Genomic DNA, 25895 nt, shown 5'->3' with positions numbered 1-25895 from the left:
TCCCCCCTCTCTCCCCCCCTCTCCCCCTCCCTCAATATTCCAGTGTCTGGTCTGCACCACCTTCACCACAGACCAGCTCAAGGTGCTTCTGCAACACAGCTTCACTCCTTCCCCGCCTTCGCCTCCCAGTGGCGACACCTGGTGGCGGGATCCCAAACCTGACTCAGTCTCCATCCACCACTGCCTCCTCTGCCTCTACTCCACCCCCCTCTCTGCCAATTTCGGGTTACACCTGCGGACGGGGCGCCACTGTGCTCGCCTGGCCCTGGCCAGACACCTCAGGGGGGCGGGCCAGGGCTTCGAGGGGAGATTAGGGCTCCCAGGAGCCCCCCCTCCCCTCACCCACCTCAGCTGCAGACTGTGCGGGTTCAACTCTCCGAGCCCCAGGGCCATGCGGCTGCACACACAGACTGCGGAGCACGGAGAGGCAGTGAACAGGTACCAGGTGAGACAGCTTCATAATCTATGATTCCTACCTACAGCTCTGGACAAAAGTTTTGCATCCCCCTCTATATAGAATGAACTCCCTCAGCTTCATAGAGTCCAATGAAAGCTGCTGAATAATGTTCCCTTGTTAACATATTGAATTGCACACCCTCTATATAGAATGAACTCCCTCAGCTTCATAGAGTCCAATGAAAGCTGCTGAATAATGTTCCCTTGTTAACATATTGAATTGCACACCCTCTATATAGAATGAACTCCCTCAGCTTCATAGAGTCCAATGAAAGCTGCTGAATAATGTTCCCTTGTTAACATATTGAATTCCACACCCTCTATATAGAATGAACTCCCTCAGCTTCATAGAGTCCAATGAAAGCTGCTGAATAATGTTCCCTTGTTAACATATTGAATTGCACACCCTCTATATAGAATGAACTCCCTCAGCTTCATAGAGTCCAATGAAAGCTGCTGAATAATGTTCCCTTGTTAACATATTGAATTGCACACCCTCTATATAGAATGAACTCCCTCAGCTTCAGAGAGTCCAATGAAAGCTGCTGAATAATGTTCCCTTGTTAACATATTGAATTGCACACCCAGCGCTTTGTAGTTTTCCAGATACTTAACATGGAAAAAACTGACTGGAAAAATGTGACATTTCTGAAATCTAACATGAAATACTACTGGACTGCTAGGATGGCTTCCGGTATGTGTGTATGTATATATATATATATATATATATATATATATATATATATATTTTGCGAAGTTTTCTTTGATTACATGGATGTGAAATGAAAGATCTAAATTATGTTCCTATAGTTATTTTTTTTTTAATGATGTCTCAATCCTAAAATTCTAGGTGATGCAAAACTTTTGACCCCAGCTGAAGCGTTGACCCCATCTCTCGTATGAGATGTCATCTCCCTCTCCTCCCCTCTCCTCCTCTATCCTCCTCCTCCCGCCTCTATTCCTCTCTCCTCTCCTCTCCTCCTCTCCCCTCCTCTCCTCTCCTCGCCTGCACACAGGGCAATGCTGGCGCGACCACACTGTTTAACACTGATATAAAACCCTGCACAGAACTACAGCAGCTACCCAGCACAGTGGGGTCTATATGAAGTTGTTATCTAGTGCGCTGGCATTGCCCGCTGTGTGCTGGGCAGAGCCTCGCTGTGCTGTGCTGCACACAGGGCAATGCTGGCGCGACCACACTGTATAACACTGATATAAAACCCTGCACAGAACTACAGCAGCTACCCAGCACAGTGGGGTCTATATGAAGTTGTTATCTAGTGCGCTGGCATTGCCCGCTGTGTCCAACACCAAACCCCAACCCCAAACCCTAACCCCTAACCCCAACACCAACCCCAACCCCCAAATCGAACCCCCTAACCCCTAACCCTTGTTGTAAATTCACAGTAATTAGACACACTTAATGGAGAGGTTTACAGGCACTATGGCTGTCTATGTATAATGAACAAGGTGCTGATGAAGTCTCAGATACACAGTCTAAGCAAATCTGCTCCAACACCATTAGAGTCAACTGAACACGCAGCAGGGTGCAAACCTACCGGAAGACCTCAAGAAGGGTTAGCTGTAGCCTTTACAGACCGGCCTGCACGCAAACATCTGGGTGTGAGAATTTACATTCTATATAGAGGGGGTGCAATTCAATATGTTAACAAGGGAACATTATTCAGCAGCTTTCATTGGACTCTATGAAGCTGAGGGAGTTCATTCTATATAGAGGGTGTGCAATTCAATATGTTAACAAGGGAACATTATTCAGCAGCTTTCATTGGACTCTATGAAGCTGAGGGAGTTCATTCTATATAGAGGGGGTGGAATTCAATATGTTAACAAGGGAACATTATTCAGCAGCTTTCATTGGACTCTATGAAGCTGAGGGAGTTCATTCTATATAGAGGGTGTGCAATTCAATATGTTAACAAGGGAACATTATTCAGCAGCTTTCATTGGACTCTATGAAGCTGAGGGAGTTCATTCTATATAGAGGGGGTGGAATTCAATATGTTAACAAGGGAACATTATTCAGCAGCTTTCATTGGACTCTATGAAGCTGAGGGAGTTCATTCTATATAGAGGGGGTGCAATTCAATATGTTAACAAGGGAACATTATTCAGCAGCTTTCATTGGACTCTATGAAGCTGAGGGAGTTCATTCTATATAGAGGGGGTGCAATTCAATATGTTAACAAGGGAACATTATTCAGCAGCTTTCATTGGACTCTATGAAGCTGAGGGAGTTCATTCTATATAGAGGGTGTGCAATTCAATATGTTAACAAGGGAACATTATTCAGCAGCTTTCATTGGACTCTATGAAGCTGAGGGAGTTCATTCTATATAGAGGGGGTGGAATTCAATATGTTAACAAGGGAACATTATTCAGCAGCTTTCATTGGACTCTATGAAGCTGAGGGAGTTCATTCTATATAGAGGGTGTGCAATTCAATATGTTAACAAGGGAACATTATTCAGCAGCTTTCATTGGACTCTATGAAGCTGAGGGAGTTCATTCTATATAGAGGGGGTGGAATTCAATATGTTAACAAGGGAACATTATTCAGCAGCTTTCATTGGACTCTATGAAGCTGAGGGAGTTCATTCTATATAGAGGGGGTGCAATTCAATATGTTAACAAGGGAACATTATTCAGCAGCTTTCATTGGACTCTATGAAGCTGAGGGAGTTCATTCTATATAGAGGGTGTGCAATTCAATATGTTAACAAGGGAACATTATTCGGCAGCTTTCATTGGACTCTATGAAGCTGAGGGAGTTCATTCTATATAGAGGGTGTGCAATTCAATATGTTAACAACTTCTAAAGAGTCTCGTGTGTTTTACCGCGTGTGGCTTCTGTGTTTCTATTTGAAATGACTTGCACGCCCGGCCTATTAAAGCCATCCATTAATTGAGACAGTCGCTAATTGGTCTAATGGAACAATACACACGCACTCTCTCCCCACAGCAAAACCTCAACAGGATTCGTCAAGACAGCTCCCCTGACAAAGACACCAGCCAGTCAGAGCCTTCGCTCAAATGCGGTGAGTTGGAGACATCTTTTCATCTAGAGGAGCCGGTGATCATGTTAATAAAGCTAATAAGAGGTGAGAGAATGGATTTTAAAGATGGTCAGCGCTCCTTTAAAGGGAGGGGCCGGTGATCATGTTAATAAAGCTAATAAGAGGCGAGAGAATGGATTTTAAAGATGGTCAGCGCTCCTTTAAAGGGAGGGGCCGGTGATCATGTTAATAAAGCTAATAAGAGGCGAGAGAATGGATTTTAAAGATGGTCAGAGCTCCTTTAAAGGGAGGGGCCGCTGATCATGTTAATAAAGCTAATAAGAGGTGAGAGAATGGATTTTAAAGATGGACAGCGCTCCTTTAAAGGGAGGGGCCGGTGATCATGTTAATAAAGCTAATAAGAGATGAGAGAATGGATTTTAAAGATGGTCAGCGCTCCTTTAAAGGGAGGGGCCGGTGATCATGTTAATAAAGCTAATAAGAGGTGAGAGAATGGATTTTAAAGATGGTCAGCGCTCCTTTAAAGGGAGGGACCGGCGATCATGTTAATAAAGCTAATAAGAGGCGAGAGAATGGATTTTAAAGATGGTCAGCGCTCCTTTAAAGGGAGGGGCCGGTGATCGTGTTAATAAAGCTAATAAGAGGTGAGAGAATGGATTTTAAAGATGGTCAGTGCTCCTTTAAAGGGAGGGGCCGGTGATCATGTTAATAAAACTAATAAGAGGTGAGAGAATGGATTTTAAAGATGGTCAGCGCTCCTTTAAAGGGAGGGGCCGGTGATCGTGTTAATAAAGCTAATAAGAGGTGAGAGAATGGATTTTAAAGATGGTCAGCGCTCCTTTAAAGGGAGGGGCCGGTGATCATGTTCATATTTTCTGCCAGGACTAATGAAGCAGTTTCCTGCAGCTGCCATATTTATAATGGGTTGTGATGTCAGCGGCAGGAGAGGGGTTGCCTAGCAACAGAGTTGGCAAATTAAAGGATTGAAAAAGAGAGGGGGAAGGGAGAGGGAGAGAGAGGGAGGGAGAGGGAGAAGGAGAGGGAGGAAGAGGGAGAGAGAGAGGGGCGTTCTCACACAAAGGAGATCTTTGAACAAGACCAACCACGCATGAACTGAATATAAACACTCGCTGATACACAGAGACACACACACACACTGAGACACACACACACAGAGACACACACAGAGACACACACACACTGAGACACACACACACTGAGACACACACTGAGACACACACACACTGAGATACACAGAGACACACACACATACTGAGATACACAGAGACACACACACACACTGAGATACACACACACACTGAGATACACTGAGATACACACACACTGAGACACACACACACACACACACACACTGAGATACACACACACACTGAGATACACTGAGACACACACACACTGAGATACACACACACTGAGACACACACACTGAGATACACACACTGAGATACACACACTGAGACACACACACACACTGAGACACACACACACACTGAGATACACACACACTGAGACACACACACACACACTGAGACACACACACACACTGAGATACACACACACTGAGACACACACACACACTGAGATACACTGAGACACACACACACTGAGATACACACACACTGAGACACACACACACACTGAGATACACTGAGACACACACACACTGAGATACACACACACTGAGACACACACACACACTGAGATACACACACACTGAGATACACACACACTGAGACACACACACACACTGAGATACACTGAGACACACACACACACTGAGATACACTGAGACACACACACACACTGAGATACACTGAGACACACACACACTGAGACACACACACACACACACACTGAGACACACACTGATACACACACTGACACACATACACACTGAGACAAACACACACTGACACACAAACACTGAGATACAGACACTGACACACAGAGACACACACACACTGAGACACACACATGCACTGAGATACACACACACACTGTCACACATTGAGACACACACACACTGACACACACAGTGTAATATTCACCACAGTGTGGGCCCCTTGTCTGATCCACTATGTTAGATAACGCAGAGGGGATGGTATCAGACAGTTAGTATGTGACTCTTGCCTGGTCTGTGCTGTTGACAGGCATCTCTTTCATGCTGAGCGGAGGTCTAATTGAGATGTCAATAGTTCAGGCTGCAGGATAATCTCCTGATCAATTAAAGTATTGATCTGTCTTTAACGCAGTTCCAAAGAGCATACACAGAGGATTAAAATCCATTTATCAGATCCGATCACCGCAGGCAGCATTATAATGACAATACTAAAGAAGCACAGTGTAGTAAACCACAGTGAAGATAATGAACCAGCCCCCTTCTCAAAGCACAGTGAAGATAATGAACCAGCCCCCTTCTCAAAGCACAGTGAAGATAATGAACCAGCCCCCTTCTCAAAGCACAGTGAAGATAATGAACCAGCCCCCTTCTCAAAGCACAGTGAAGATAATGAACCAGCCCCCTTCTCAAAGCACAGTGAAGATAATGAACCAGCCCCCTTCTCAAAGCACAGAGAAGATAATGATAACAGGAATAAAATGTATGTGACTTCACTGATTTATTTTCTTTTGCTAACTTAAGATCCACGTGGCAACGATGAGAGGGGTTCAGAAGACAGAGACTCGACCGACACAGTAAGATATTCAATATTTCAATTTCAATGGAGCCTTTCTTTGTGAGTCGATGCGGTGACACACACACACACATATACATACATACACATACACACACACACACATACACACGCACGCACGCACGCACACACACACATACACACACACACGCATACACTGACACACACACGCACACACACACTGACAAATTCACACACACACACACACACATACATACACTGACACATTCACACACACACACCCCCGACACACACACACTGACACATTCACACACACACAAACACAGACACACAAACACAGACACACAAACACACACACCGACACACAAACACACATACTGACACATTCACACACTGACACACAAACACATTCACACACACACTGACACACAAACACACATACTGACACATTCACACACACACAAACACACACAAACACATTCACACACACACTGACACACAAACACACATACTGACACATTCACACACACACAAACACACACTGACACACAAACACATTCACACACACACTGACACACAAACACACATACTGACACATTCACACACACACAAACACACACTGACACACACACACCTCCCTGCCATCGCGTCTTCATAGGCTTGTGTGATCCAGCGGTTAGTGAAAGGGGGTCTTGATACCAGGAGGTTCAAATCCCGGCTCAGCCACTGATTTCCTGTTTGTGTGTGTGTGTGTGTGTGTGTGTGTGTGTGTGTGTGTGCGTGTGTGTGTGTGTGTGTGTGGGTGTGCGTGAGACCCTGAGCGAGTCACTTCACCTCCTTGTGCTCCGTCCTTCGGATGAGACGTAAAACAAACGAGCTCCTATTGGAAGTGACTGCAGCAGCAGCAGCGGTTGATGATGATGCAGAGTTCACCCCCCTAGTCTCTGCAACTCACTTTGGATAAAGACATCTGCTAAATGACTACAATCTATTTGAACCTTGCAGCCTTGTGAATGTGAATGTGAATGAAACGAAGGTTATAGAAAAAAAAAAAAAAAACCTGTTTTTCTTTTTCAACATCCAAAACTAGGCCAGTGCGTTTCACTAGATCTGAATGCAAAACGAAGCAATACCACACGAGGTGCAATACTCTAAATATCCACCGGGCGGCACACGTCAGCCTTTTACCGTATAACCTCGCATACGGGCGCACTCGCTGATAATGAGAGGGGCGGTATTTTCCAGAAAAAAAAAAAACGATAAATTGCGCTTGTGTGCAACGGAACTATTTTACAAGTAAATAAACATGCATGCTGATTTGCACCCGAGCACCCAACACACTTGCTTTTATTTGGGGTTATGTTCATTCAGAAGGCGCTTATAGTAGTTGGTCGCGGAAAACGAATAATTTACAGCAGGGGGGGCTGGGGGGGGGGGGGGAATAAAAAGGACTGTTTTAATGCTACCAGCTAGAGGGAGCTGCGGTCTGTTTACTACGTTTAAAAAAAAAAAAAAAAAAAAAGTTTCCTTTTTTTTTTTTGCACTGTTGATTTAAATGAGTAGCATGGACGTGCACGCCGCATCCAAACTACAGGTAATTAACGAGCTAACCTTTATTTAATTAATCCGCTGGTTTTGTTTTTTCGTCGTCCCCCCCCCCCCACCACCACCACCCCACTCCCCCCGTGCATGTTTTACGTCGTTCAAAAGACGGATTAAAATAAAGAACAGGCTGGTTAGTTTATATCGTTGTATATATATATATATATTTTTAATTAATTGTTGGGTATTGTGTAGCTCAATATATCAAAGTTTCATTCTGCAAACCGTGTAATCGACACACACACGAAAATAAGGGTTAAAATTAACTAAATAACGAGTCTGGGTTCAATACCCCACTGAATTGGGCACTTTCCGATCCTTATTTCACATAATTTGGCTGTTTATTGCTGCGGAAAGTGGTAAAAAAAAATACAAAAACATTTGTTTGAGTACCTTTGAAAAAACTAGGCCCGTGTTGGGTGTTTGCAGCCGCGTAAGGATCACAGAGCCGCTCCCTGCCGGCTGACATCGCTCGCATTCGGGCTAAGCTTTCTAATACAGACCGCGGATCCGATCACGCTCTCGTCTTGTTAATTTTGGTCTGACTAATGCGGATTTTTTTTTTTTTTTTATCTAGTCCTGTTATTAATATTATTATGTTAATATTTGGAAGCATATATGTTCTAAAAAAAAACCCAAAACATACCAAGCAGGTAGTTTGTATGTATGGTAAAAAAAAAAAAACCAAAACGTTTTGCGTGAGACGTAAATTTAATTTTGATATTAATAAACCGTTTGTAATATTTTAATTACGCGGATTTAAAATAGACCGCAGAATCGGAATCTTTTCAGAGCCGTCCTTTTAAATTAATAACCTCGAGACGTTTGTTTGTATTATTTATTTATTTATTTATTTATTTATGTATGTATGTATTTTACAGTCGACCCCGTTTAATTACCCCCCCCCCCCCCCCCCCCCATTTTTAACGTTTCCCTCCTCGCATTGTATCACAATACATTCAAATGTTCTCCGACCACGAAATTATAATTGGGTCGGTTGGCACTAATACTATTATTAATTAATTCACCCTCCGGTTAATGTCAGTCTCGCTATCAGTCTTAAAACTCAGTCCCGCCCGATTTAATAACTCTGTGGTGAATACGGGTTTAAAAAATTAGACGGTTTACACGTAAATACCTGAACAGAATTTAAATTTGAACCTGAGGGGCACAGTACAGGGATGGGAATCAGACTCCTATTGCACAGCAGTGTGATCCAGTCCAGGTTTTGCTACCAGCTTGATCAGCCCCCAGTGTGTCTAGCTAACAAGCTCAGGTGTGTCTGATTATTAAACTCCTAGTGAAACCAGGACTGGATCACACTGCTGTGCAGCGGGAGTCTGATTCCCAGCCCTGTGCTATCAACTGCAGTAGACTAAATTGAGAAGGAACTTGCAGTTTTGATATCGAAAATTAACAAATCTAGTCCGTTCAGCCCAGCGGGTTTGGTCCGGTTCCGAGCAGCTGATTGATCTCGGAACTTTCGTCCGGTCCGGTCTTAAAGGATCCCTGTGATTCAGCATTCAGAACAGGGCTCGGTAACCCTTGGCAACCCGTTCCCCCCCCCCCCCTCGCCGCGCTCTGTGTTAAGAAAACGTGTCTTGAAGTCTGTCTCCAGTGAATTTTCGACGCTGTGTCCCCTCTGGTCCTTGGTTTCTGTGTCTTGCACAGTGGATGTAGTATCCTGGGTTGTAGGTCAGAGTGGTGTGATGTCATGTTATTGATGTGTGATGTCATGTTATTGATGTGTGATGTCATGTTATTGATGTGTGATGTCATGTTATTGATGTTATTGTGGTTACTTCGCAGACACGCTGGCCTCTCTCTAAACTCTCTCTTTCTTTCCTGACTCTCCTCTCTGACCTCCACCCTCCCTCTTTCTCTTCCCTCCACCCTCACGCTCTCTCTCTCTTTTTCCTGACACATTCCCTCTCTTCCTTCCTTCCTTCCCTCTCTTTCTCTCTCTTTCCTGACTCGCTCCCTCCTCTCTTTTTCTAAACTCTTTCTATCCCTCTCTGTCTTTCTTTCCTGACTCGCTCCCTCTTCTCTCTTTCTCAACTCTTTCTATCCCTCTCTGTCTTTCTTTCCTGACTCTCCCTCCCTCTCTTCCTTCCTCTCTTCCTTCTCCTCTCTCTCTTTCCTGACTCTCATTCCCCCTCTCTTTCTCAACTCTCTCTCTCTCTGTTTCTCTTTCTTTCTTGACTCTCCTCCTTTCTCTCTCTCTTCCCTCCACCCTCTCTCTTTTTCTCTCCCCTCTTTCTTTCTTTCCTGACTCCTCTTTCTCTCTCTCTCTCCTCCACCCTGTCTCTTTTTCTCTCCCCTCTTTCTTTCTTTCCTGACTCCTCTTTCTCTCTCTCTCTCCTCCACCCTGTCTCTTTCTTTCTCTTCCCTCATGTGTGTGCTCGCTCTCTCCTCCACCCTCTCTTTCTTTCTCTTCCCTCTCTCTCTCCTCCACCCTCTCTTTCTTTCTCTTCCCTCTCTCTCCTCCACCCTCTTTCTTTCTCTTCCCTCTTTCTCTCCTCCACCCTCTCTTTCTCTTCCCTCACACTCTCTCTCCCCTCCACCCTCTCTCTTTCTTTTCCCTCACGCTCTCTTTCCTGACTCTCCTCTCTTTCTCTCTCTCTCTTCCCTCCACCCTCTCTCTCTCTCTCTTCCCTCACGCTCTTTCTCTCTCTCCCCTCCACCCTCTCTCTCTCTTCCCTCACGCTCTCTTTCTTTCCTGACTCTCCTCTTTCTCTCTCTCCCCTCCACCCTCTCTCTCTCTCTCTCTCCCCTCCACCCTCTCTCTCTCTCTCCCCTCCACCCTCTCTTTCTCTCTCTCCCCTCCAACCTCTCTCTCTTCCCTCACGCTCTCTCTCTCTTCCCTCACGCTCTTTCTCTCTCTCTCTGTCCCCTCCACCCTCTCTCTCTCTCTCCCCTCCACCCTCTCTCTCTTCCCTCACGCTCTCTCTTCCCTCACGCTCTTTCTTTCCTGACTCTCCTCTCTTTCTCTCTCTCTTCCCTCCACCCTCTCTCTCTCTCTTCCCTCACGCTCTCTTTCTTTCCTGACTCTCCTCTCTTTCTCTCTCTCTTCCCTCCACCCTCTCTCTCTCTCTCTTCCCTCACGCTCTCTTTCTTTCCTGACTCTCCTCTCTTCCTCTCTCTCTTTCTTTCTCTCCCCTCCACCCTCTCTCTTTCTTTCTCTTCCCTCACGCTCTTTCTCTCTCTCTTTCAGGAGTTCTGCTGTCAGCTGTGTAGTTTCTCTAGCCCCAGCGTGGAGCGCGTCCGGGAGCACCTGGGCTCCCAGCATGCCGTGCAGGGGGCGTGGCTGTGCCCGCTGTGCCAGGCGGAGCTGCGAGGGAGGGAGGGGCTGACGGACCACCTGCGGAACGGGCACAGCGTGGTGCCGTCCTGCCTGGAGAGACTGCTGCTGGCTGTGAGTCACTTCATGCACACCTCTGTCATCAGAAACAGTCAGGCTGGACAGGTTAACGGATAAGACAGGGTCAACCGGATGTATTAAACTTTTCACAGTTTTGAGAGTCTCGTGGCCGTGCGATGGTTTCTCACGTTTGTGGGAGGCTGCGAAACCCTTCATACAAGGGCAGCAGTGTGGAGTAGTGGTCAGGGCTCTGGACTCTTGACCGGAGGGTCGTGGGTTCAATCCCAGGTGGGGGGGACACTGCTGCTGTACCCTTGAGCAAGGTACTTTACCTAGATTGCTCCAGTAAAAACCCAACTGTATAAATGGGGAATTGTATGTAAAAAATAATGTGATATCTTGTAACAATTGTAAGTCGCCCTGGATAAGGGCGTCTGCTAAGAAATAAATAATAATTTTCTGTACATAATTCGGATAGAGTCGAAGGAGAGCCTGTGAGACTTTCGCTGTCTCCTCCACGCAGAAATGAGCACAGAAATAAAGGGAACTGGAGTTATTAAAGTTGAAAAATATAATGTTCTGACTCTGAAATGTCTTCATCTGGACAATGTGGGGAAGCTATAAAAAAAGGCCAAGATGCTCGGATATATTGTGAGAAGTGTTGAATTTAAATCAAGGGAAGTAATGTTAAAACTCTACAATGCATTAGTAAGACCTCACCTAGAATATTGTGTTCAGTTCTGGTCACCTCGTTACAAAAAGGATATTGCTGCTCTAGAAAGAGTGCAAAGAAGAGCGATCAGAATTATCCCGGGTTTAAAAGGCATGTTGTATGCAGACAGGCTAAAAGAATTGAATCTGTTCAGTCTTGAACAAAGAAGACTACGCGGCGATCTGATTCAAACATTCAAAATCCTAAAAGGTATAGACAATGTCGACCCAGGGGACCTGAAAAAAGAAACAAGGACCAGGGGTCACAAATTAGATAAAGGGGCATTCAGAACAGAAAATAGGAGGCACTTTTTTTACACAGAGAATCGTGAGGGTCTGGAACCAACTCCCCAGTCATGTTGTTGAAGCCGACACCCTGGGATCCTTCAAGAAGCTGCTTGATGAGATTCTGGGATCAATAAGCTACTAACAACCAAACGAGCAAGATGGGCCGAATGGGGCCTCCTCTCGTTTGGAAACTTTCTTAGTTCTTTATGGTGCTAGTCAGTGGTTATAAAGACAATTTGAAATTGATGGTACGTTTATCTCTTTTTCACCTCAGTTTTGGTCAAAGTGACGGGGAGCGACACACGCTGGTTTCGTATTTCTGTAAAAGGACGCTTCTTTGTTTTAATAATGTTGACCAATAATAATAATAATAATAATAATAATAATCACATTCACACACTAACTGAAGATTTATTAAAAATGGAAGCATATTAAACTCATTCTCTGTATTTACAAAGATGTGTAGCTGTATTCTTTAAATGATTTTCATGTCAAACCAGATCACACCTAAACATTCACTGTTAAATGACATTTTTTTAAAAATTTATTTTTGTTAGCCTACCCAGACTTTTTTAATTTATTTTATTTTCGTCTCCACACCCCCACACCCCCACACCCACTGATATAAGAGAGACAGAGTCAACCAGACATATTAACTTATACAGGCCAGCAGTGTGGAGTAGTGGTCAGGGCTCTGGACTCTTGACCGGAGGGTCGTGGGTTCAATCCCAGGTGGGGGACACTGCTGCTGTACCCTTGAGCAAGGTACTTTACCTAGATTGCTCCAGTAAAAACCCAACTGTATAAATGGGGAATTGTATGTAAAAATAATGATATCTTGTAACAACTGTAAGTCGCCCTGGATAAGGGCGTTCTGCTAAGAAATAGATAATGAGTTTGGTATTTTTCTTTCTCTGTTTTGTTCCAGGCTGTGAAAGTCGACGCTCAGATCTCCACTCGAACCGTGTGTCGCACACTCTCTCGCAACAGTGATGTCACAGACGCACAGACAGGTAATCCTCCGCTTCTCTCTGTGCTTTACAATGCTTCCCTATGCTTTACCAGACCTCTCTGTGCTTTACAATGCTTCCCTATGCTTTACCACACCTCTCTGTGCTTTACAATGCTTCCCTATGCTTTACCAGACCTCTCTGTGCTTTACAATGCTTCCCTATGCTTTACCAGACCTCTCTGTGCTTTACAATGCTTCCCTATGCTTTACCAGACCTCTCTGTGCTTTACAATGCTTCCCTATGCTTTACCAGACCTCTCTGTGCTTTACAATGCTTCCCTATGCTTTACCAGACCTCTCTGTGCTTTACAATGCTTCCCTATGCTTTACCAGACCTCTCTGTGCTTTACAATGCTTCCCTATGCTTTACCAGACCTCTCTGTGCTTTACAATGCTTCCCTATGCTTTACCAGACCTCTCTGTGCTTTACAATGCTTCCCTATGCTTTACCAGACCTCTCTGTGCTTTACAATGCTTCCCTATGCTTTACCACACCTCTCTGTGCTTTACAATGCTCCCCTATGCTTTACCAAACCTCTCTGTGCTTTACAATGCTTCCCTATGCTTTACCACACCTCTCTGTGCTTTACAATGCTTCCCTATGCTTTACCAGACCCCTCTGTGCTTTACAATGCTTCCCTATGCTTTACCAGACCTCTCCCTTCACCTCCCTCCATCCCTCTCTCCCTCGTATCAGCTCCAGTAAAACGGAACTGTCTCTCTCTCCACAGAAACCCAAACGGAGAGGCCGACACTGCCAGCCCCCAAACCAGGGGAGCCCCTCTCCCCCCTCGCCCTGACCCCCCCAGCGAAACCAGCCCCCCACCCTCAGAAACCCGAGGCGGGTTCCGCCCACGCGAAAACCAACGCCGGCCAAACAGAACCAGAGAGAAACGCAGAATCTAAACTCCGGAGTGACCTCAGCAGCGATGGTGATGATGAGGATGAAGAGGAGGACAAAGAAGGCGGCGACTCGCACCCGGATCCCCTCCACCCTCTCTCGGGGCCCCGCGGGGGGGCCAACCCCCGGTTCCTGGACCCCTCCCGCCCGCACAAGTGCCACGCCTGCCAGGAGTCTTTCACCAAGAGCAGCTTGCTGGTGTTGCACGACAAATCAGTGTCACACCTGCAGAGGGCGAACAAGGGTTTGACTGGGGGCGTCTCCAACAGCCCCCGGGCTCCCAGTCTGAGCAGCAGTAGCGCTGGCAACGGTGGCACCTGTCCTCCAGCCAGCCTGGAAAAACTGTACAAGTGCACCACCTGCAACATGGCATACAGTCAAAGCTTGACCTTAGATATACACCTTCGTTCAGTCCTGCATTTTAGCAGAGTGAGAGAGGCCAACACTAATAATAACACTAATAATAATAATAATATCACTACTGCTGCTAAAACATCTAATAATAATAATAATAATAATAATAATAATAATAATAATAATAGGAATGGACCCAAAGGCCTGAGTACCGACCCGCCTCTGAAAGACCCAACAGAAACCAGTTCCAGCTCTCAGTTGCAGCCCAGTGGCCCGTCGGAACCAGTAACTGCCTTCCTCTCCCTCTCCCCTCCCCAAACAGCGGCCGCCCTCCCCCTGTCCTGCCTGTTGCCCCCCTCGGCCTCTCTGTTTGCCCCGCAGCAGGTTCTGTTGCCCCTGATGCTGAACGGTTTGGGTCAGCCTGCAGGTGGGACGGATTTGGGAGGGGCAGCCGGGGGCAGAGTGTTGCCCCAGAATCCTCTGCCTCTGCTGGGGCTGAGTTTCCAGCCCGCCGGGACTCCGTCTCCCCTTCTCCTCCAGAACGTGCTCAAGCTTCTGAGCGGGCCGCGGCCGCTGGCGGGCTTACCGAGCGACTCGCGAGAAGAAGGACGAGGAGGAGGAGGAGGAGGAGGAGGAAGAGGCAAACGCACGCCCAACGATCCCACTCAAGAGGAGGGAGAGGAAGAGTTGGATTACGAACAGGAGGAAGACTCACAAAAGGGGTTGACTGAGCGAGGAGGAGGAGGAGAGGAGGAGGAGGAGAAGATCCCGAACGGAGAGGGAGTGGGTGCTGAAGACGGAGAAAGAGGGGCGCAGGGCGACGAAAACGCAGGGACTGGAGAAGGGGAGGGAAAAGGAGGAGAGGATGAGGGGAAGCCACAGCAGCAGCAGCAGCAGCAAAAGCCTGGCCGACAACAACAGGAGCTAGAAAAGGCAGCGACACTCAAACGGGACCCCCAAACCGACCAGGGGGGCCCCTTCTCTCCCAGGGGAAGCCAAGAGACCAATCCCGCTGCCGAACCCCCAAACCAGACCGGATCAGCCGGGAAGGACGGCCAAGGACGAAAGGAGGAGACGGGAGCCGGAGAGGAGGAGCTGAACGACTTTCAGTCCGAAGTCCTCCGCGCTTTCGTGGAGTCGGAGAGGGACCTGGGGTCCCGGGACCCCGGGAGGCTGGAGGACTGCGAGGCCCTGGCGAAGCTGGTGGGGCTGCCCCCGGAGAGGGTCCGAGTCTGGCTGGATCGAGCCAGGGGGAGGAGAGGCAGGAACCAGATCGCCAGCGGCGGGGAAAACCACGGTGGGATCGCCACGTCGGAAAGATGCGGTGACGAGAGGGGTGGGGGCTGCTTAAGAGAGGCAGGGAAGGGGGAGGGGGAGGGGGAGGGCTCCTCAAAGCCTTTGCAATCTAATCCAGAAACAGACACAGCTACTTCTGTTAATAAGAGGGATTGTAGCAGCGATAGTGTTCAGATTGGCCCTTCTGTTGACATTAAAGGGGTTTCTAGGGGAGTTGAGGCAGATCCCACCTCTAGCACCAGTGCCGAGTCCTTGAAAGAAGGGGGCGAAGGAGGGGAAGGGGAGATCGAAGGAGGGAGAGGGGTGAAGAGAGGGAGGGAGGAGATGGAGGGAGCGGAAAAGGAAACGGAAGGAGAGCAGGGGGTAGAGGAGGAGGAGGAGGAGGAGGAGGAGAGGGAAGTGAAAAAGGAGAAATCGGACAGCCGCAGCATTTTGGATTCCCTTTTCAAAGCCAATAGGCTGCCCAGCGGGAGTCCCACCCTGCTCCCGGCCCTCAACTTCTCCCTGCACCCCTCCCTGGGCCTCCCCCCGCAACTGAACCCCTTCCTGGCGCGCTACCTCAACCCCTACGTGATCCAGGGGCCCCCCGGGCTCGGCACGTCCTCGCTGGCCGCCAGCATCTCGCATTCCAGCCCCACTCTGGTTGGCTCGCTGGCTTCCGGTTCCCTGCACAGCCCCCCAGCGGTCACTAGAATCCCCCCCCTCTCCCTCCTCCACCACCCCCACGCCCCCCAGCTGCCCTCGCACCCCTCTCCCTCCTCCTCTCCCCTGCTCCTCCTCGCCACCACCGCCAAGAGAGTGAAGGTGGAGGACAACGAGGCTCCAGTGGACATGACCATACCTAGGAAGAGGGAGAATGAGAGAGCCTCGGAGAAGGAGGAGAGAGGAGGAGGAGGAGGAAGAGGAAGCATCAAAGTGGAGAACCTCCAACAATCCTTGCTGGGCAGGTACCCTCCCATCGCCATGAAAACGGGGAAAGGAGAGGAGACTTTGGAGACCTCGAAGCCGGACCCTCGCTTCTCTAGGATCCTCCCCAATCCGGAAAGCAGCAGCAGGGGCCCCACAACCCGCTCCGAAGAACCCCGGCTCCCGCGCACCCCCTTTCTCAAAGACAGCCGGCGCTCTCGCACCACCATCCACCCCGAGCAGCTGGACTTCCTCTACGGCTGCTACTTCAGAGACCCTAACCCCGTCAAGAGGGATTTCGAACGCATCTCCCAGTGGGTCTGCCTGGAGAAGAGGGTGGTGCAGATCTGGTTTCAGAACATGCGGGCCAGGGAGAGGAAAGGGGAGATCCGTTTCTTCAGCGACGGGACTCTGGCCGCCGTGGGGAAGCCTTTGATCCGTTTCACCTGGCCGCCCGCCCCCTTGGACGAGCTGCCCAGCCCCGAACGAACCGGGCTGGACACCCCGGGGGTCCTGGATCGCAAGGTGGCACCCGTTAAAATTGAGAGCGAGGATGGAGGAGCGGCCTGCTGTTTTGAGAGCGCGGGGTCGCTCAAGAAGATCAAGCAGGAAGAGGGGGAGGAGGGAGGAGAGGAAGAGGGGAAGAGCTGTTCTCTAGCTGTAATGAAACCCAGGCACTACATCAATAATAACAGTCTGTCTCGTAATAACAACAACAGTAACAAAAACGAGGGTAGCAACAGAAGTAGTAACGTTGTTATTGTCGCTAATAATAATTCGCTCCCGGAAGCTGGGAAGATCGCAAAGCAGCCAGGGTTTCAAACGGATCTCTCCGCGTCTCCCAGCCTGCCGGAGGATTCTGCGAGAGAGAGGAAGGACTCGGCCAGCGAGCGCCTCTCGGAGGATCTGAAACCGGAGCCCCTCAGACCCCAGCAACCTGGCCCTTCGTCCTCCTCTCCATCATCTTCGTACCTCACTCGCTCTCAGGCCCAGAGAGAAGGTCCAGCCAGGAAGAAAAGAAGGAGGGAGGAGGAGGAGGAGGAGGAGGAGGAAGAGGAGGAGGGGTACCCGGAAGAGACGGAGCACCGCGACTCTGGGGCCCGGCCCGAGTCAGACCCGCTCCAGGCTCAGAAGCAGAAACGTAGGGCCAGAACCCACCTCAGCAAGCAGCAGGTCCGGGTCATGCAAGCGTGTTTCAAACGCTGTCGAACCCCAACCGCTCACGAGTGCGACGTCCTGGGCCGAGAGCTGGGCCTGCCGCTCAAGGTGGTCCAGATCTGGTTCCAGAACTCCAGGGCCAGGGAGAAAAGGCTCACGTCCAGCCCGGTCGCCACCCACCAGGGCCAGGGCCAGGATGGACCTCCCAGGATGGACTTCCGGAGCCTGGAGGAGCGGAGGAGAGGGGAGGCGTTGTGGTCCAAGTGCCAGCTTTGCGACTATCGTTTTGGGGAGCAGTCGTCCAGCAGCAGGGCTCATTTGTTCTCCAGGGCCCACCTGCAGAGATTGAAACAGGCAGAAGCAGGACAGCCTCAAGAACTCACCCCCTTCCCTCCCGCCTCACCCACCGGGAGCAGCTCCAAGCCGGCGAGCCCGGGACAGCTTCCGGGTCACGCTGTCTTTATGATGAAAAGGCACCGTTAAGGCAAGTTTTGAAGAAAAACTAAACAAAAATAGTAATAATAATAATAATAATAATTGTTGTTGTTACCCGCGAATTGGTTTCGTTGGTGTGAATTCGGGGGGCGTCTTTTATTCAAATTCCAGACGCTTCCTGTTAGCTGTAGGTCACGCGGTCTGATTTCTACCCCATACAAGCAAAAAACCAAAAGATTGAGAGGAAAGAGATAGTGAGGCGAGAGAACGGATTTTAAAGACGCTCCTTTTAAAGGGAGGGGCCGGTGATCATGTGGCTGAATCACAGGATTTTGATCAGCCCCCCCCCCCACGAATTTTATTTTTTCTTTTTCTTTTTAAAACCCTCGTCTTTCAGAATCGAACCGGGCTGGATTACAACCAGAACCAGAACTATGCTTCCCCCCCCCACCCCCCCCCCCACCCCCAAAGAACTAAAACCCTGTCTTGGGGGGTGTCGGGGCGGGGGGGTGGAGGGGGGGGGGAATGAAAAAATATATATATACCTGGACCTGCTCAGAACCAAATCAACGCTCGGACTCAGAACCTTTTCAGAACCGGACTTTGCAGGCTGCGCTGTGATTGGACGAGTGTGTAATTTCGAAAAGCAATCGGGGAGTATTACCTTGACCCCCCCCCTCGCCCCCCCCCCCCCCCCCCCCCCCCCCCCCCCCCCTCTAAACTCCAGATTTTTTTTTAATTAGCTCCTCCGGACAGCCCTGTAAACTGGACCTGTATCACACACTGCAGCAGCTAGACAGCCCGCCTGTCTGATTTGTGATGAAACTTTCTGAGGAGCTTTTGTCTTTTAGCAGCGGATAGTAGAGTAGAATCTGGGGTGTGTGGCGGCTCTGTCCGTCTGTCTGTCCGTCTGTCTGTCTGTCTGTCTGTCTGTCTGTCAGAGCGATTGTTTGTCTGTGTGTCTGATTTAAGAGTTTTATTGGCCTGGGGTTGCATACGTCTTTGCCCAAATTTTTTTTTAATTGCACTCTCTGTCTCTTTCTCTCTCTCTCTCTTTCTCTGTCTCTTTGTCTCTCTCTCTCTCTCTCTCTGCAATAATTTACACTGTGGTCTGTTTCAAAATACTGGGGAAATTTTATACTAAACTAGCAACTAGTCTAATTTATATATATATGTGTATATATATATATTATAGATTCACTTTGTATCCCTTTCTGATTCAGTCTGGGCATTTCCTGGGGACATTTTAAAGAAAAATAATACTGATTTTGAAAGCAAAACCCTGTGTTTTCAATAGAGCTCTCGGAATCATGTCTAAAGTACAGCCAGAGTGCCCCCCCCCCCCCGCAGCACTCCTGACCCCTAGTGGAGGGAAAAAATATAGCAGTAAGACGCACACGCAAATGTTTCTTTCACCCATTAGGGGGCAGTGTGTTGCAGGGGCGGAGGGGAGAGAACGCTGGGGGGGGGGGGAGAGATAGAACTATGCCTTTCATTTTAGATTTCTGAAAAGATTGAAAACTTTTGAAATGGTCGTCTGTTGATTTAAATAAATTTAGATTGCGTTCTGATTTTTTGTTGGAAGAAATTTGAATTTGGTACTCTTGGGGGTGGGTGTGATGACTCCCAAGTCTGAACTGACTGCAACTGTAGGAGTCTCGCTGGTCCAGCGATTAGAGAAAAGGGGGTCTTGATACCAGGAGGTTCAAATCCTGGCTCAGCCTCTGACTCCCTGTGTGTGCGTGCGTGTGTGTGTGTGTGCGTGACCCGAGCAAGTCACTTCACCTCCTTGTGCTCCGTCCTTCCGATGAGACGTCAAACAAACGAGCTCCTATTGGAAGTGACTCTGCAGCAGTTGTTGACGATGCAGAGTTCACCCCCCTAGTCCCTAAGCCGCTTTGGATAAAAGCGTCTGCTGAATGACTAATTAACAATAATAATACGGTATTAGAATGCATTAGTTATTGAATATAATGGTGACCCTGGTTTAAAATTTGAATCTGTAGCTCCTAATTATATTTTGTGACCCTTTTTCGCTGCCCTTTAATTGGCTGTAAATCTTGCGGAGATCCCAAATCCGACAGACAGACAGACAGACAGACAGACACGCTGAGCAAAGGATAATACAGAGTGATGTTTAAACCTTAGAGGCCACCTTTTGTTTGTTTGTTTTGGGGTTGGGGGTGGGGCGTGGTTGTAGTTTTTTAGTTAGTATTTTTTGGGGCGACCTTTTTACCCCAGCGGTTATAAAGACATTGAGATGAACGCACCTTCTGAATTTCACTGCAGCTGAAAATCTGGAAAATGGCGCCATTAATGACTGCCGGGCGTGCAGGTCATTTCAAATAGAAACACAGAAGCCACACGCGGTAAAACACAGGAGACTTTATAGAAGTTGTTTAACCCTTTGCAGTCCATTTATTCAGCACGTCTCAGGCGCCCAGTTAATTTTAGACGCGCTGTTTAAAAGTATTTTTTTCCACAGTCAAACGGGTTTAAATGGCCCTGCATATCAACAAAGCACTCACTAGGCATCTCCAGCCCCGCCCCACCCTTTCGCTCGCTATCGCATTCAGCTATGTAAGAAATAAATAATAATAATAATAATAATAGTCGTGCATACCGATCAATCATCTCCTGATCACTCGTTTTATCACCAAACTCCTCAATAATGCGATCCAAGTCATTATTTTATTACTATAACATCTCAAAAAAGCTCTGCAAATGTCCGTGATATTCTCTGAGCGCTGATGCAGTCACAGCCAGCTTGTTTCCTTATGACCGCCCCGTTATCTGATCCCAGGGGCAAGTATGACTATTCATGAGATACGCCCTTTTTTTTTCGGCTTGTCTCTGCTCCTGTCGCTCCCACTCGGCCGCTGAATGGTTTTCTCGGCTTTTTCCGGAGAAAAAACGACTAGAAACCATTTTTTTTGCGTTTTTTTGATGATGTCGGACAGGGTCCGATATTGGACCGGATAGGAATAATTGCAATGCCGGACCAGGTCCGAGATAGGACCGCAAGGGGTTAAGATGCCTGATTTAAGGCAAAAGCGGTCTCGCGTTTTCGCTACATATCTGAATGGAAATTGAAATTCTCACACCCAGAGGTTTGCAAAGGCTATCGCTAACCCTGCTTGAGGTCTTCCGATAGTTTTGCACACCGCTGCGTGACTTCTTTACAATAAAATACATCGCCCTGTGGTTTCACCAAGCGGCTTGTTAAATCCAATCGACTTCCATTTTAAACCCATTTAAAAATGTAAAAAAATCTAAGGAACACATTTTATTTATCCTTTTTAATTATGTGGACTTTTTTTATATATATAAAAAAAAAAAAATCGCTAGCTAGCTAGCTAGCTTGCTGTGCTTTGTCAAACTCCACTGATAATTTGAAAGTGCTTGTAACAATTCTCTTAAAAATCGTAGCTGTCCTGCACTGGTCTCAGATGTACAGTTCTGAAAGAACCACATAGATGTTTAGCGCACACAGATCTGGAGTTTGTTTTAACCCATTAATTACCGTTTTCCTAATTTGAGGACTGGGCTACTTGTTTTGTCATTTTTAAAAAAAAATGTTAAGCATTTTGTACCTGATATCTCATTTTCTCTTTGACTATATCGTGACGATATCTTACTCTTAATTGTGTTAACCTCTCCAGTCTCAACGCACCTGATAATTCAGCAAATAAAATACCTTCAGATGCTTCTCTGAACCTCGATTTAAATCACAAACCGCAGCCTAGAATTGAGGCATTACTTGTGTTTCATTTCGTCCCCACAGCGATGGTAAAGCAGATCAATTTTCTATGTGTTTTGAGCTTCATAGCTGGTTTGAAATTTCACTGCTCAGATTTACAGGAACGCGTCCTGAACTGTCCCCCCGCCCGCCCCCCCCCCCCCCCCCCGAGTCTCTCTTTACCAGTCCCAGATGTCGTGTTTTTATAATGTCAAATACGACGTTTGGAACGTGTGTTTCTTTCAAAACTCCACATCAGAGAGCCACAAAGCTCAAGGAAGCGTGCAGCGAGATTTGATGATGGAATTAATTTGTCGGCTGCAATCGTTTTTATTGAATTTGTGATTAAACCAAAATTTGAGGATTTGAGATATGCTCTGGCCAAAAGTTTTGCATCCTCCACCTATAGAATGAATTAATTTAGCTTCATAGAGTCCAATGAAAGCTGCTGAATAATGTTCCCTTGTTAACATATTGAATTCCACACCCTCTATATAGAATGAACTCCTTCAGCTTCATAGAGTCCAATGAAAGCTGCTGAATAATGTTCCCTTGTTAACATATTGAATTGCACACCCTCTATATAGAATGAACTCCCTCAGCTTCATAGAGTCCAATGAAAGCTGCTGAATAATGTTCCCTTGTTAACATATTGAATTCCACACCCTCTATATAGAATGAACTCCTTCAGCTTCATAGAGTCCAATGAAAGCTGCTGAATAATGTTCCCTTGTTAACATATTGAATTGCACCCCCTCTATATAGAATGAACTCCCTCAGCTTCATAGAGTCCAATGAAAGCTGCTGAATAATGTTCCCTTGTTAACATATTGAATTCCACCCCCTCTATATAGAATGAACTCCCTCAGCTTCATAGAGTCCAATGAAAGCTGCTGAATAATGTTCTCTTGTTAACATATTGAATTGCACACCCTCTATATAGAATGAACTCCCTCAGCTTCATAGAGTCCAATGAAAGCTGCTGAATAATGTTCCCTTGTTAACATATTGAATTCCACACCCTCTATATAGAATGAACTCCTTCAGCTTCATAGAGTCCAATGAAAGCTGCTGAATAATGTTCCCTTGTTAACATATTGAATTGCACACCCTCTATATAGAATGAACTCCCTCAGCTTCATAGAGTCCAATGAAAGCTGCTGAATAATGTTCCCTTGTTAACATATTGAATTCCACACCCTCTATATAGAATGAACTCCTTCAGCTTCATAGAGTCCAATGAAAGCTGCTGAATAATGTTCCCTTGTTAACATATTGAATTGCACCCCCTCTATATAGAATGAACTCCCTCAGCTTCATAGAGTCCAATGAAAGCTGCTGAATAATGTTCCCTTGTTAACATATTGAATTCCACCCCCTCTATATAGAATGAACTCCCTCAGCTTCATAGAGTCCAATGAAAGCTGCTGAATAATGTTCTCTTGTTAACATATTGAATTGCACACCCTCTATATAGAATGAACTCCCTCAGCTTCATAGAGTCCAATGAAAGCTGCTGAATAATGTTCCCTTGTTAACATATTGAATTCCACCCCCTCTATATAGAATGAACTCCCTCAGCTTCATAGAGTCCAATGAAAGCTGCTGAATAATGTTCTCTTGTTAACATATTGAATTGCACACCCTCTATATAGAATGAACTCCCTCAGCTTCATAGAGTCCAATGAAAGCTGCTAAAACTGACTGGAAAAATGTGACATTTCTGAAATCTGAAATAGTACTGGACTGCTATGATGGCTTCCGGCAGACTTTTTTTTTTTGCAATATCATTTTGTAGTTTGTTTGGATTACATAATAATGTTAAATAAAAAAAAATATAAATTACTATTTATTATTATTTTTTTTTTAAATATAAAACGTCTCAGTCCTAAAATTCTAGGTAATGCTAAACTTTTGGCCACTGATTTGATGAGACATCCTTACAGTATTTAAAAAAAAAAAAAAAATTTTATCAGTGAAACAGAATTTAATTGGTGAAGAAACTGAGTCGGGCTCACAGTAATGTTAAAGGGACGTCACATGATCAAAAATAACCCCCCAAAAATGACGTCATCCATGCCATGATTCAAGGTTCGTGACTCTCAGCAACTTCTTAAGCGAATTACACAATTTCTAGCAATTTTATTCAGTCGTGGAGGAGCGGGAGCGGTCATCGAATAAAACCAAACCGCGTTTTCAGTCCATCAATATTTTTGTGACATTATTGCTGATCATGTAAAAGGTGCCACTCTTTGAAACAAAATCACGCATGACAAATATTTGAAATGTATTACAGTGGTTTTTATTTTTTATTTTTATTTTATAAAGATGTTACAACTACCAGAAATTGTCTTTTTATTATTATTATTATTATTTTTTTTCGGTCTGTGTGAAATGTGCAGTTTTGAAAGAACAACAGCTCCTAATGATTAGTACTAGATGCTTGTATTCTGTGTTCTAAGTGGAGGGTGCCAGTATTTGAGATGAATCAAAGCATCAAAAAGGACCGGCAACCGTTTTCTGCCTTGGAAAAATGGAAATTCTGAAGTTCTTGAGTCAATTCCAAAGTTTTCTACGAAGAAATTAAAAAAAAAAAAACTGCAGACTAAAATAAAACGCCAAATATAAACCAACGACACGATACTTTGAGAAACTACAAAGAAAGAAAGAGCTTTATAAACCTGATCTCGTAGCTTGTGTGACGAGTGTGTTCCATCTATTATGATCTATTATTATAAACTGTATTTTTGTTTGTACTCCTCTGTATGTTTTAAAATAAGTCAATAAATTAGACTGAACTTTAACATGGACGTGTCATTTCTTTGCTCCCATCAAAATATCAATACAATTCTGAATGCATGACGATTTTATCCACTACCAGAAACTAGGGGGGGTGAACTCTGCATCATCATCAACTGCTGCTGCTGCAGAGTCACTTCCAATAGGAGCTCGTTTGTTTGACGTCTCATCCGAAGGACGGAGCACGAGGAGGTGAAGTGACTTGTGTGTGTGAGACCCTGAGCAAGTCTCTTCACCTCCTTGTGCTCCGTCCTTCGGATGAGACGTCAAACAAACGAGCTCCTATTGGAAGTGACTCTGCAGCAGCCACTGATTCCCTGTGTTCGGTTCTGGTCACCTCGTTACAAAAAAGGATATTGCTGCTCTAGAAAGAGTGCAAAGAAGAGCGACCAGAATTATCCCGGGTTTAAAAGGCATGTCGTATGCAGACAGGCTAAAAGAATTGAATCTGTCCAGTCTTGAACAAAGAAGACTACGCGGCGATCTGATTCAAACATTCAAAATCCTAAAAGATATTGACAATGTTGACCCAGGGGACCTGAAAAAAGAAACAAGGACCAGGGGTCACAAATTAGATAAAGGGGCATTCAGAACAGAAAATAGGAGGCACTTTTTTTACACAGAGAATTGTGAGGGTCTGGAACCAACTCCCCAGTAATGTTGTTGAAGCTGACACCCTGGGATCCTTCAAGAAGCTGCTTGATGAGATTCTGGGATCAATAAGCTACTAACAACCAAACAAGCAAGATGGGCTGAATGGGGCCTCCCCACACACACACACACACACACAGGGAGTCATTGGCTGCTGCAGTCTCTTCCAAAAGGACCTCGTTTGTTCAGAATAAGATTTATCCAAGCTGTTCGGACGATCCTGCGACGAGGTCGTGGCGCCGACCCCAAAGGTCATAATGGGACCGAGGTCTCCCTCGTCATTTTTCCTTTCAAGCTTGACCTGGCCGGAGAGCCAGGTTCAGATAAGTACTTGTTGCCTTTCTCCAAATTTTTTTTTTTTTTTTCTCGTGAATTATTGCGTTTACACAAACATGAAGCGATATTAAGAACATAAGAAAGTTTCCAAACGAGAGGAGGCCCCATTCGGCCCATCTTGCTCGTTTGGTTGTTAGTAGCTTATTGATCCCAGAATCTCATCAAGCAGCTTCTTGAAGG

The 25895-nt window shown here is 46.4% G+C and overlaps 2 protein-coding genes across 2 annotated transcripts; both read left to right on the top strand.

Moving 5' to 3' along the window:
• LOC131723244 (zinc finger homeobox protein 4-like) lies at nt 1-15947 on the top strand. Its single transcript, XM_059016868.1, has 7 exons — nt 1-445; nt 3437-3512; nt 6154-6206; nt 10983-11183; nt 13057-13141; nt 13872-15751; nt 15891-15947. The coding sequence occupies exons 1-7, from the start codon at nt 392-394 to the stop codon at nt 15945-15947; spliced, it is 2406 nt and encodes an 801-aa protein (XP_058872851.1). The 5' UTR covers nt 1-391.
• On the top strand, nt 15768-24733 carry LOC131723338 (zinc finger homeobox protein 4-like). The gene has a single exon (XM_059016983.1). The coding sequence runs from the start codon at nt 16016-16018 to the stop codon at nt 18236-18238; it is 2223 nt and encodes a 740-aa protein (XP_058872966.1). The 5' UTR covers nt 15768-16015; the 3' UTR covers nt 18239-24733.
• Nucleotides 24734-25895: the final 1162 nt, after the last annotated feature.

Source organism: Acipenser ruthenus, chromosome 54 (genome assembly GCF_902713425.1).
Source record: "Acipenser ruthenus chromosome 54, fAciRut3.2 maternal haplotype, whole genome shotgun sequence".
Lineage (NCBI taxonomy): Eukaryota > Metazoa > Chordata > Actinopteri > Acipenseriformes > Acipenseridae > Acipenser > Acipenser ruthenus.
Note: the sequence above shows the minus strand (reverse complement) of the source record. Positions and strands in the feature narration are given on the sequence as shown.